Source organism: Taudactylus pleione, unplaced genomic scaffold (genome assembly GCF_031769625.1).
Source record: "Taudactylus pleione unplaced genomic scaffold, aTauple2 ptg000201l, whole genome shotgun sequence".
In the NCBI taxonomy this organism is placed as follows: Eukaryota; Metazoa; Chordata; class Amphibia; order Anura; family Myobatrachidae; genus Taudactylus; species Taudactylus pleione.
In genome coordinates, this window is record NW_028284603.1 from 39,777,501 (window position 1) to 39,791,465 (window position 13,965).

At 47.4% G+C, this 13,965-nt stretch overlaps 1 protein-coding gene across 1 annotated transcript in view; it reads right to left on the reverse strand.

Annotated features, from left to right (window-relative positions):
- KIZ (kizuna centrosomal protein) overlaps nt 1-13,965 on the reverse strand; it is a 158,996-nt gene that overhangs the window by 71,774 nt on the left and 73,257 nt on the right. Inside the window, exon 8 of the mRNA XM_088477334.1 lies at nt 5,267-5,402. Within this exon, the coding sequence (XP_088333460.1) occupies nt 5,267-5,402 (136 nt within the window). The remainder of the gene's footprint in view (nt 1-5,266; nt 5,403-13,965) is intronic.

The following is a 13,965-nucleotide window of genomic DNA, read 5'->3' on the forward strand; positions in this document are numbered from 1 at the left end:
CTGGAGTGAAACTGGGCGTATTCCACCATGTCGAACACCGACACCATGGAGCCCAGTAACCTCATCGCCGAGTGTAGGGACACCCGGCGGCTGTGCAGACAACTGCGCACCCTTGACTGTAAAGCAGAGATCTTGTCCTCCGTCACGAAGATCCTTTGCTGTCCCGAGTCCAATAAGGCTCCAAGATGCAGAATCCTCCGAGACGGGATTAGAGTGGACTTCTGCCAGTTGATTAGCCATCCGTGCCGTTGCAGCAGTGCAATGGTCAGGTCCAAGTGGCGTAACAGGAGCTCTGGAGATAACAGGTCGTCCAAGTACGGCAACATGCGGACTCCCTGCAGCCGCAGAGAAGCCGCCATGACCGCCATCACCTTGGTGAAAACACGTGGTGCTGTCGCCAGGCCAAAAGGTAACGCCCGAAACTGGAAGTGGTCGCTGCGGATTGCAAACCTGAGGAACTGTTGATGGCGCAAAAGAATAGGGACATGCAGGTAAGCGTCCTGTATGTCCAATGACACCATGTAGTCCCCAGGTTCCAGCGCCAGAATGATGGACCGTAGGGTCTCCATCCGAAACTTCGGAACCCGCAAAGACTTGTTGAGTGCTTTGAGGTTGAGAATCGGACGATACGACCCATTGGGTTTCTGTACCAAAAATAGATTTGAATAGAAACCCTGGCCCCTCTGGGAGAATGGAACAGGCACTATAACTCCAGCCTGGAGCATAGTGTGCAATACCTTCCGTAGCTCCGTAGCCTTGTTCCGGTCTGATGGTAGACCCGTGGTGAAGAATCGAGCCGGGGGTCTGTGCCGGAAGGAGAGGGCATATCCGTGGGAAACCACCTCCAGAACCCAAGTGTCTGTCGTAATGGCCGACCAACACTGGGCGTACTGCAGCAGGCGGCCTCCCACCCTGGGATGCCCCAAAGGGAGGCCCGGACCGTCAGGCCGCAGGCTTGTCATCTGGCTTGGTGGCCGGACGTCTGGTACTCCATGCCTGCTTCCGGGGCTTGGCCGATTTCTTAGGGCCAGCCTGTCGAGGAAACGACTGTGGTTTGGGCCTGCCCTGGGCCCTAGATGACCGAAAGGACGATGGTCCAGAACCAGAAGGAGCAGCGGCCGACGGGAGACAAGCCGATTTGGCTGCCGCCAGCGTGGCCACAATCTTATCCAGATCCGGACCGAAGAGAACTTCACCGGTAAACGGCAACGCCTCCAGACCTTTTTTGGAATCTGCGTCCGCCTTCCAGGATCGCAGCCACAAGGTGCGAAGAGCAGCCACCGCTGCTGAAGAAATTCTAGACACCAGAGTACTAATGTCTAGGGCCGCCTCGTTGATATAAGTGGCCGAATCACGGAGATTACCAATCAACTCCGCTTGTTCGGCCAGACAGTCGGAATCAAAAGAAGCCTCTAATGAATCCGCCCAGCGCTCCATCGCTCTGGCAACCCAGCAAATGGCCATAGCCGGCCGTGCTGCCCCCCCCGCAAGGGAATAAGCGGACTTCAGGCAGATCTCCACCTTGCGGTCCGTAGCATCCTTAAGGGAGGACATAGATGGCATCGGCAATGTGGCACTACGGACAAGACGGGTCATGTGAGAATCCACCTGTGGAGGGGATTTCCACTTTGCAAAATAATTATCCGCGAACGGATAAGCCACCGCCAGGCGTCTCTGCGGCTGGTATCTTTTGCCAGGCTGTTTCCACGCCTCCTCTAAATGGTCCACCAACTGACCCGAAAGAGGAAAGACTGTGGCATCGCCCTTCACATCTTTAAAAAAGGCATACTTAGATTTAGCCGCTGGGGGAACTTCGTCCTCAATCACCAAGGCTGTGCGGACCGCCCTAATAAGTCCAGGAATATATACTTTGGACTTAGCATCAGCGTCCTTAGTATGGAGAGGTTCCTGATCGTAAGGATCCAGAATCTCCCCATCATCAGACGTCCCCTCATCATCCTCATAAGGAGCCGACAGAGACGCCACCGGCCGTTTATGTGGCCGCATCACAGACTCCCCTTGCAACACATCCGACAAGTGCTGTACAGAACTCATCAGGGAGTTAACCCACGCTGGCTCCTGAGAAACCGGGAGCGGGGAAATAGGGAGACTGTGGGGTACCACCAATTGTCGTGGGAAACCCTGCATGGGTGACGACACCACTGACTGCTGGGATAAACCCATCGGTGTAAACGCGGGCTGCGGAGCTAACTGGCCCACTAAGGCTGTAAGCGCCTGAGCGAAACAAGCCCAGGGCGGCTCCTGTACCGGTGCTGTAACAGTAAGAGGCCGCGCCATGGACAAACACTGCCGGCAAAGGCCCTCCGCGCTACCCTCCCCCTCCGCTAACGGTACTTTACACGTAGTACACTGTAGCCGGAGGGGAAAATCACTTTCGGACATGATGGCACCACGTATGTGACCTCTCTCACCAATTATAACTTAAATAGGCGAGAGACCACTCTGCAGCACCGCACCGCAAGGGCTTAGCAGAAAGAACAGGGACAGTAATTAAGCTGACAGTTTAGAGAAAAGATACAGGCAGCAGCGCTAGCACAGTCACATACAATGCAAAGAAAATCAATTCCTGCACTAACAGCGCTGATCACTCAACTACGCAGACACAGGGCCTGGTAGGACACAGCGCTGCATACACAGACCTGACCACAGCGGAGGAGAGGTATGCGGGGGGACCCAGACCACGATGCTTCCGTCCAGCGCTTCCAGCAGCGTTCACCATGCGTTCTGGAGAAGATGGCCGCCAAGGAGCAGAGAGGAGGCTGGCCTGGGGGAGGAGCGCTGCCACAGGACCAGTCGGCTGCATGCAGAGAGGGCTGTGTGCGGCGGGGGAGACGCCGGCTGTGAGACAGGGAAGGCGCGCTCCCCTGGCATGCATTTAACCCCTGGGACCCCGCAGCGCTACCGCTCTGCTGCGGTTCGCTGTCCCAGGGGGTAGTGGAAAGCGCAGGTTGGTCGCCTGGCTCCACGCTGCAGCCAGTCCCCAGGGAGCCCCCTGCCTGGGTACTTAGGACCATGTGACCAGCGGGGACCCACCGCGGGACCCGCTGCTTACCTTTGTCCCCCTTGGATCCGGCCATGGTCCGGAACATCTGGGGTCACCGCTAGCTGTGACCCCAGATGCTCACCAGCATCCCCGGATCGGTACCGGCGTTCTGGTACCGGCGGGGGTGTAGGGAAGACAGCATGGACGTCAGGACTGACTGTCCATGCTGTACATCCAGATGTGCAGCCACAGCTGCACTGAAGAAAGCTTCAGGGGCTCTTCTATCCCCCACTCCGACAGGTGCACCCGACTCCGGCCGGGCACCAAACTAAACTGGGGTGCCTTGGCTCGGGGGCGGGGTACAGGAGGGAGACCCTAGTGCATCCTGGGAGGCTGAAAAGCTTAACTCTATGGTGCCCAGCGACTGACGTCACACCTATACCCCAAGGTATCCTGTGGATACCCTATGGACCCTGAAGTAGAAATTATGGATAATGCTGACATGATCTATCCTACTATTTGAATTAGCCCAGTCAATATTGTATCCAGAAAATCGCTGTTTGTGAGTAAAGGTGGCCATACATGCATTGCACCGTGTAGGGTGACTGCCGATTCCGTCGGTAGACGGATCGTGCGGTCTGCGGGGACTGCGCTATTGCCGGCAGTGACAGATGCCGGCTTCCCCCTCCATCTAAATGGGATCGTACATCGCATCCCAGGTCAGATGGTTTTGCAGGAAGACCTGGGGATGCTATGTACAACCCCGCGGGAGCACACAGCACGATATTAGGTACGATATCGTGCCCATACACGGCACGATATAGCACCTATATCGTGCAGTGTATGGGCGCCTTAAGCCAACAAACAGTAGAAATGAGATGTATTTCAGGGAACAGTTTCTGCCACCTAACACTGATTATTTACTCACAGGTGCAATCAATGAAAAACCATCGCCCTGTTAAGAGCTCCACAGACCCTAAAAGAAAGGCTAAAATTCAATTACTATTGGAAACATAATGGACATAATAGATCAAAGCAGTACTTCCCATAACTGAAGTTTGAGGAGACTTCTGAATTAATTTGAAATGACTGAGATTAATATAGTTTGTGCCAATGAAATATAGGGCCTTATGGAATAATATATCTTACCAAAGGAAGCACCCAAAGTAATCAAGTTTTGTATTTATACAAAAGCATACAATAATTAGAGGAATTAATGTCACAGCTGTGCTATATTACAAAAGAGAGTAGCTACTGTATGTGAAAATGAGATGAGCAAGAACGAATGGTCTTTCTGACCGACTCAGTCGCATGCATCCGTTGCTGCTTCCCTGTCCGTCCGCAGCAGCCCACTTACTAGTTTATGCTAATGCGAGTCTCCACCTGTCTATGCAGATTATCCAAGAATAGGCATGTGGAAAGCCATTTCTCCCACTATCTTTATGTCCGCTCTGTCATTACTATCTGTACTTGCACCCACCCCATGCTGGGTGCCAAAGATCCGTCTGAAACAGGCGCCCAATCTCCAACCGCACACTGAAAATGAGCATGGAAGTATGCTTAAACTCCCACAAAACGGAACAATCCCAATCGATTGCCCAGCTGTCATCTTTGTCTCTTCGTATGCATAGTACGGAGCATGCAAAGTCGGCTTTCTAATGCTGGGTACACACTAGGTCGTCCGCCCGATGTGTCAGGTCTGACATCACAACTGGGCAGGCATTTAAATGCGCGCCCAGTTCAGCAGTCACTCACCGCTAGGTCCCTGCAAGATATGCATGTGCAATTACCAGGTCACCCATACACACCAGCAGATGCACCAAAATATCTACATATATAGACCATCTGCAGTGCTGCACAGCCGATGCGATATGTCTAAACAATGTCGTTCGCAGACAAATCGGGGGTACACACCCGCCAACTTGCTCCAGATATATCGGCCATTCGACTGAACGTTCGATATATCTACCAGTGTGTACCAAGCTTAAGGCGCATGCAGTTTGCAGATCTGCGCAAGAGCCAGCCGAATTTGCATCAGACCCAGAATTAGGCCCTTTACGTATAGAAAAGTGTGGAGGGACAGAATATTTGTTGTTTATCGTCTTATTTTTTCTCATTCACTGACACTAGAACGTTAAACACCTGTTGTAGCAAAAAGGGTTAAATTTGGAAGACTTGTCTCTCTACAAAAATAAAACCTTATAAACATCCAGCTTGTTAAAATATCTAGACACATTGATTATCAAAATAGGCATCTCCTACCTGCTGAGATTTCATTTCATCATGCAGCATCAATACCTCGGCAAAACCTGCTGGAACACCGCCTTTCAAAATCCCCCGGTCTTTCAAGAAAGATACATGGGCAAGCAGATGTTCTTGCAATAATGTTGAGATAGTCCTGAAAAACAAAAAACTAATAAGATTACTATCTTGTACAGTATACATTCACAAGTCATTAATGATCTAAATTAAAATTCAGATTTAATTCTGCATCTTTTGGCAAAAAAAAAAACTAAATAAAAGATGATCATCTTATGGATGTTGATGTCCCACATATACTCAATCAAAAGCTAAGTCCTTGCGAACTGTGGCATTTAAACCTTGCAGAACAGTATAAATAGCAGACTAAGGGGTCAATTTACTAAGAACTGGGATTGACCTGATTTGCAAAGTGATTCATCTCGGTAAAAATCGGGTGTTTTTTTTTTTCACTTTTTTTCCCCCAAAATTTACCAACAGGTGATTTGAGGCTAAACGAGTTTGCCGATGGTGATGTAGGTCGAGATTCTCGGGTAATTTGTAAGCAAGCTCGAGTGAGTTATCTCACCCAAGATTGCAGTGATTTCTCTCTGCACAACTCTCCCTAGCAAGCAGCCTGCACATATCAGTTAGATATGTGTAATCTGCTTGAATGCAATTCAGAGCGAAAAGGCGTTTTCGTGGAAACTTTTTTGCCAATGACGTAATTTTCAGAGATTTCATTTATCCCAGTTATCAATTTCCCCGACTTTTCGCCGATGCGAAAAGTTGCGCATTGTAACCAGCGGAAAAGTATCGGCAATGGATGCCCGGCGGGAAAAAATTGCAGAATTGGGGTTTTGGGGTGCAAACTTACGGGGACCAACCTAAATCCTTTTTATACCCCTCTCAACGCTAACTGCATCAAAAAATGCAAAAAATTACACAAAGGGTACCCCTTCATATCACTTTAAAAAATTGGGAAAAAAAAAAAAAAAAGTTGAGGTACAAATTCAAAAACTAGGCAAATAGCCTCTGGAAGAAGGGGGGATTTTTTTTTTTGTTATTGCAGGTGCTTGCTGAAGGTGCGTTTTTTTGTGCATTTTAAAGCTTTATTTTAGTACCCCAAATTTGATGGGAATACTTATTTACCCCCCCCCCCCAAAAAAAAAAGCAAAAATGTATTCTTCATCACTTGCTCAATGACACAAAATAACACCTATTGAGACCATTTAAAAACCCCAAATACCTTTAGCAGGGTTATTCGGGGGTACCCATAATGATCCCCCTTGTCAGGACATCTTTAGGGGGTGCTAGGATGATTTTCCAAAAATTGACAGGACTTTTCCGATACTTACCTTTCCGCCGGGTCCCGTTTTCGCCGGATCCAAATTGAATACAGGGATATGCGGGCACGCGCCCCATATTTTATCCCAGGAAAAACCAGTGCTGATGGAAAAAAGTCCAACCTCTGACTTTTTGCCTCAGATTGTTATAAAAAAAAAAAATTATGTGAGGTTCCCCCCCGAAAGACTAACCAGCCCCGGACTTGCCAGCCAGTCCTGGTTCTTAAAATTACAGGGAAAAAAAATGTGTAGGGTTCCACTGTAATTTAAGAACCAGCACCAGGCAGCAGAGACAGAGCTGGTTTTAAATATAGGGTTAAAAAAATTGGCGTGAGGTTACCCCAATTTGGCCCGACGGTGATTTGATTCGAGATTGCTATCTCACCCAAGTTTTGCGAGTGAGATGAGAGAAATCGCTCTCTAACTCACCCAACTTTTGCCTTTAGTAAATTTGCAAGCAAGAAAAAAAATTAATAAAAGCACCCGAGATGGTCATCTCGACCTATTTTGATTCTTAGTAAATTTACCCCATAGATACAAATTTATAGGAGCAGTAAGAGCACGTGTGCATTTGGTAAACCTAACATGCTAGTAGTGCAATGTAAAGCACAACAACAGTCTTGGCTTTTGAACTTTAAACATGACGGGAACAATGCACTCTATAGTAAAATAAGTACAGTGCAGAGGTTTTACAGGTTATGGGCCAAGAGTGGATGGTTTGCTCCATGAAAGGCAATTTCGAAGAAATGGGCATTTCTGTGCAGCAATTGTATGGTATCACAGAACAGATCTGTATTGTGGGAGATTTATGGGAGTGTAACCCAACTTTCATGCTTGTTTAAAGCATTCAACCAGCATGCATGCATATATACATAGATACATACATCTATATAATTAGTGAGAAAACGTGTCTGTATGTCCATTATGCACGGCCAGAGTTTTGGACCTAGCTCCACCAAATTTGGCATGGTTGTGTAGTTTGTCAAGGATAAGGTTTTTGCCAAGATTTGTACTTTGTCAGGGCCACACAGTCACACAATCCCTAAAAATGGGGACACTCTTGGAAATCGTCAGTCTGCCAAAAACCTTTGTGAAAGCTACAAAAGTATCCTTTTAACCTCATGGTCTGAGCAAGTGTCAAACTTTATGACTCATGCAAGTTCATATTCAATCCACAGTTACTCCTTTTAAAGTGACCGTATATGGTAGTCAGCCCTCTGTGTTTGAATGCAAAGGAGTAACTAGAACTTTGCAGCCACATAGCAATTTCTTAAAAGAGCCCTACCCAGGAGGTAAAAAAAACCACATACATATGCCTCCACACAGTGCCCATTTAGTTTATGCATACAGTAGAACCCCTTATACACATTATGCCACGCAGTAGTTGTGCCCCATATACATTATGCCACACATTAATACCACACAGTAATTCCCTTTACAGATTATGCCACATAGTAGTAGTGCCCCATATAACACATTATTCCACATAATAGTAGTGCCCCTTACACATTATGCCCCCCAGCAACTGACCTCCCCGTGTCCCTCCAGCAGCCTCTTGCCTCCCCCTGTGTCCCATCAGCAGCCAGCAGGTGTGGATTTGGTGCCGGGTCGCCAGCTAATTATAGCTGGTGCACCGGCAGGCAACAGCAGGCATGGACAGACAGCGCCAGCGCAATTTGAATCTGGCGCCGGTAAGCCAATCGGATCAGCAGCCAATCAGAAGTCGCCACTGCTGATTGACTGCCGGTCCGCAAGCTCTGATTGCCTCATGACTGGTGGCACTATCACTCCATGTCTGCCAGCCGGTGCACCAGCTGTAATCAGCTGGCGGGCCAGCATCAAATCAGCACCACTGACAACCAGGGCCCCCTTGGTGGCCCTGAATGTACAGACCTATCCTGTGTGCGTCACTGAGTGCAGGGGGAGCGGCAGGCCACAGAGGCAGCTCGGGCACCATAGCAGCCACACCGCTTGCACCCACGGTAGTTACACCGCTGTTGCATGCATGTTAGCAAACAGTGGGGTCCTTTTCAGGATCAATGGAATGGGGTTACAGGCAAGGACAATGTACACAAATGTAGGCTGCAGGTGTACTTCAGAGTCCAGTTTTTAACCTGGGCAATGCCGGATACCCCAGCTAGTACAATACATACAGGGGATGGTGAGTCGTGGGGATGGAAAGAGTAGCAGAGAGGGGGTGGAGCAGGACAAAGCGGAGGTGGCCCTATATTATGTAGGTGGGTGGGCAGTATGTAAACTTCAATAAAAAATAGCAAGGCAAAATAATTCAAACATGCCTGGTTAATATTAGCTGAAGTCCTTCAGGGAGCGCCATTCAGCTTCTAAATTTACACATTAGATATACACACACATAGATGTATAATTTTATATAGCCCTCGCAGCAAGAATTTGGACACAGTGTGATTGAGAGTCAGGGAGCATTTGTGGGAGTAACAAGGAGCAGCGGCTGAAGCGCAGACACGTAACGGTTTTGGGACGTGTTGCAGACTATTGTGATCCTGTTTACAGTAAAGATGGCTCCGGCGTCTCTGTTCCCACGCCAATTGTGCGTCCGATGGTTGCATCCCTGTGAGCAAGAGAAAAACTTGAGAAGTGTCACAGTATGGCGTGGGCTTGGACCCAGAGTGGAGTCAGATGCGGAATGGAGGCTTGTTTGTTGATACTGGAAGGCAGCTGGTCTTAACGGAGTATGACTCATGAGGTGAGTGGGTACACGGAGGGAGAGGTGCCGCTGAAGGAATGCGGACTATACTCAGCGACCGGGGTCGGTTGGTCCACAGCGGGTAGCGGGTACAGGTGGCAAGCTGGTATGCAGAACAAGCGAGGTTCAGAGCTGAGAAGTGGTAACACAGACACTCTGGAACTGCAGCAAGTATGGAGCAAGGGAGCACAGGAACTAGCTCACAGCTATGCTGTGATAAACGTTTCAATGTCAACTAAAGGACCTCTTGACAGCCCTTTAGTACCCTCAGGTAGTGCAGGATTAGCTGCAAAACACTCCCAGCTGTGACCTGATTGGCTCCCACCAGACACCTGAACAAAATCCAACATGGCCGCGCCCAGTAGTCTCCAGGGCAATGCACTGTCAGTTTCACCTGCTCACACCTCCCTCCAGATGAGCTCCCTTAGTCTCTGGGGACCCCCTGTGCCCAGCGCCGCTCTCCAGAACACTGCTCCACCGCCAGAGCACCCGGCGAGGTAAGAGTCGCGATCCTGGCAGCCTGACAGCCAGAACCGTGACAAGAAGCAGTCATTGGGTGTCATAACACAAAGCTAGGCAGCTGCGACATTTGCATATTTTTGCAAGCGCGCTACGTACGGGATCACCTTACTTTGTACCAAAAAGTCACTCTGGACGAAACGTGCCAGATTCCATGGTGAACTAGATGGACGTTGCCCAGGCTGACATATCACGGCAAATTGAAGAGATAACAACCGATATGTTAAGGTTTGTCATTTAAGCATTTTTCATGTGTGATGTCATTTTGAGGTTTGGGTGATGAGATATCAAAATGTAGGTTTTAGTTGAAAAGCAAAATATTTTGGACCTATCAGAAGCAGATCAATACTATGAATTGTGCAGTCAATTCATTTGCAATATTTTAAGAATATGATCATTAATAATTACATTCAGCAGTCATTGTGAGATAGTAACACGTATGATCACAATTCTGATTTCCAGATTTATGTTTTTACATGCAGGAAAAATAAGTCCTTTTCAAATGAGAAGATGATAAAGGATTTAAGTAGTTTAAAATCAGGGTCAAAGGGATGATAGAAGAATACAATTAAATACATTACAGAAACAATGGTGAACAAAATAAAATATTAGTTATACAGTATGAACAACAATTGAGGTTATTAAACATTACTGTTCAATGCTCATTATTTTTATTTTAAAACCAAGATTTTTTTTTATTTCAAAGAGATAAAATACCTATTTTGCATATATTTGTAATCTAGCATATTAAACTCATTTCCACATTTAGTTCATTTAGTTCCTTCTTTAAATACATTACAACATTTCCACATTTAGTTCATTTAGTTCCTTCTTTAAATACATTACAATCATAACATAATTCAGGCACAATGTCTAGTGAACGAAACACAAATAATTATGGTTTTCTGAACTAAGGCCCTGATTCAGAGCCGGACGCTTTGAAAGGGCGTTTTTTTTTTTTTTTGGACCACCCACAGCTATTGCGAGCGGCCAGGATGGTCGCGATGGTCAAGACCATCGCAACCATCGGGCTTGTGACGAGACCCTTGTGGTAGGGTCTCGTGGCCGCAAGCCCCAGAGAGCTTCCGGCTACCGGAAGCTCTCCCACTGACATCACTGGTGATGTCAGTGGGGCCGCCCACAAAAGGCAGGCGTTCGCATGGCAACGCCTCCGTTTGTGAAGCCACCCCCATGCCACGCCTCCAAAACGGTGCGAGCTGTCGATCAAAACCGGCAGCCGCCCCCTTTTGGTGCGAGACACGGAGCGACGGAGCTCCTGTCGCTAGCCGGGTCTCGCGCATGCGCAAGTCGGAGCCGGCTACGGCGTGCACATGTGCAGTGGCCTAACATCGACCTGCTCGCGAGCGCATAGCGCTTGCGAGTGGGTCTGAATCAGGCCCTAAGTCCATAAAAACGATATGATTAGTATGCAACTGTAACAGTCTCACCTGTCCTTTATTCACTATGGCACTACTATATGCATGTTCACACAAATGGGAACTCATGCTCTAGACCAGCGATGGGCAACCTGTGGCACTCCATCTGCTGTGGAACTGCACATCCCAGCATCCACTGACATAGTCTTAGCATGCCCTAACAGCAAAACTGTGGCAGGGCAGGTCATAATGTGTAACTCCACAGCAGATGGAGTGCCACACATTGCCTACACCTGCTCTAGACCGATACGGTTGAGAAACTCATTGTTAGAGAACTTGACCTGTTGTTTCCTACACTCTACATCCTGCTTTCTGTGATTGTTGTTGTGGAAAAGTAACATTTCCCTTTGCTTTATCCCATACTAACCACTGTATAAGTCAGTAGTTAAACCACATCTTTGAATATGGGGTACAGTTTTAGGTAAGTCACTATACAAAGGATGTTGGAGAACTGAAAACATGTTATGAGCTGGTCAACTGAATTAATAGTAAAGGGATCTTGCTTCCTACTTTAAGGACAAAGTTAATAATTTCAGACATGAAATTAGATCTTCCTTAGCCAGAAGATTGCTAATTTCCTTCCCTGAGACCTTCTCTTCATTTGATCTCACAAATGAAGTATCTCCTTTCTTCCTACTCCACCACTTCTCCCCTTGGAACCTATCTCTCACAAATCAGTCCCCTGTATTTTTCCCAACCTGTAAAATCTGCAATCTCTCTCTTTCGCTGTACTGTTCACTTTCTATCCTTATTCAAATCTGCAGTGATCACTCCTTTTTGGAAAACAAACAATTTTGACGAAAATTCTCTCTCAATTACTGCCTCCATATCGCAAGTCCATTGCCCCTCCAAGGTTCTTGAGAGACTTGCCTACACCTGCCTCACAACCTACTTGATCCTATTCAGACAGGCTTTCATCCTCAACTGGCAACGGAGACTGCACTGACCAAGGTGATCACTGATGTGATCACTGCTAAATCAAAGGCCATTGATCACTACCAATTCTACTGGTTCTGTCTGCTGCATGCAACACAGTGGATGACTCTCTTCTCATACAATCACTAGGCTTGTTTGACCATTCTGTAGTCAGTACTAGCCTTCTTCTAGTGACTTAACACAGCCTTTAGGCCAGATACAAAGACTAGTGCTTGAAAATAGATGTGGACTTCTGCCAGTATTCAGAGTTAGCTGCAACTCCATGGCTGCACAGACCCTATACATCAACTTGTTATATGCTGAAATTTTTTTTACCAAAAGGTCCAACTGGAGATTGGCTGCCACCCGCTTATCATCAGACAGTCCAATATTGTAAGTCCATATGTATGCTTACTTAAGCTAACCACAGGTGACAGCCCACGTCTCGCAGCCTGTGACATCCTCTTGGCAGGACAAGGAGGTCGGGATGTGCCACCATTGGGACCTCTCGTAGAAGTACATAAGGTTGGAAAGTTGTCTTTGTTACTGCAAATCACTGGGACAAAAGTGTTCTAAAGGACACGAAAATGTTGGTCATCCAACTTGTGGCTTGCGATTGATTTTGTTTCAGTGCCGCCTCAAGTATGTTTAGGTTTGTGGCAGCCATCACTGACTGACCTCTTGGAGGGCACCGACCTTGTTACCAGTATTCGGCACATACATATCTTGGTCGAAGTGAGCGGATATATGGCGCTGCGATACCGGCATATCTCCTACTGCTTTAATTGTAAATCTATTAAATCGCATTTTCTATATCCACATCTTATACCAAGCTCCAAACAGACACGCAGATAGACAATGGCCACTCAGGTGACTTCCAGCCATAAAGACTCAGGGCCCGATTCAGACCCGCTCCCTAAGCTGCTGATATTTTGCAATCTGTGCATGCGTACGCATCGCAGTGCACGTGCGCAAATTTGTAAATGCTATCTGGAAGCGTTCACTGGCTGCGCTTAGACAGCTCGCTAGCTAGAGTGACAGGACAGGTCGTGTGTGGATGATGACAGGGGATGGTCCATTAAAACAGAGGGGGGGGGGTGTCTCAACACCGTTTCAGAGGCGTGCGTCATAGTACACATCACTTGGTTGAAATTCACATGGATTCACTCGCAGTGCTTCTGGTAGGGTAGGGTCAGCCACAAGTGCTGCGATCGCTTCCGATGGTACTCGATGTTACCAATGGCTGCATACACTTCCTGGACATGACGTTGTAAAGTGGGCGTCTGCATACACAGAGCGATCGCACGCCAAGACATAGTGGGCATGCTATTATCTTGCCATGCGATTGCGGATTTGCATACTTTCACTGCGTGCGAACGTCTAGCGAGCGGGTCTGAATCGAGCCCTCATTGCGCGGCAACATTTCACAGATGTAATTAAACCCCTTTCTCATACATTCATACATGATACAAATACATATTTCATCTAGTATTTTAGGAAGTTAACTTGTTAGAAACAAACTGCATTGAAATATCTGGAGGCGTTTCCATCAGGATTTAAGTCAGTAAATGATGCCATGCAACTAAGCAGGAAACTGAGCCCATTATAAGAAATATATAAAAACACATGAAATAATGCCTACAAATAAGTGCAGACACAGACAAGAGGTTGCAGCAATGCTACCAATTTGAGATGTAGATTTTAAGATGAGGAGAATTACTTACAAAAGTTTAGCGGGATGGAGTTACATAGGTCAAGTGCAGTCAATGAGAATATGTTAGAATA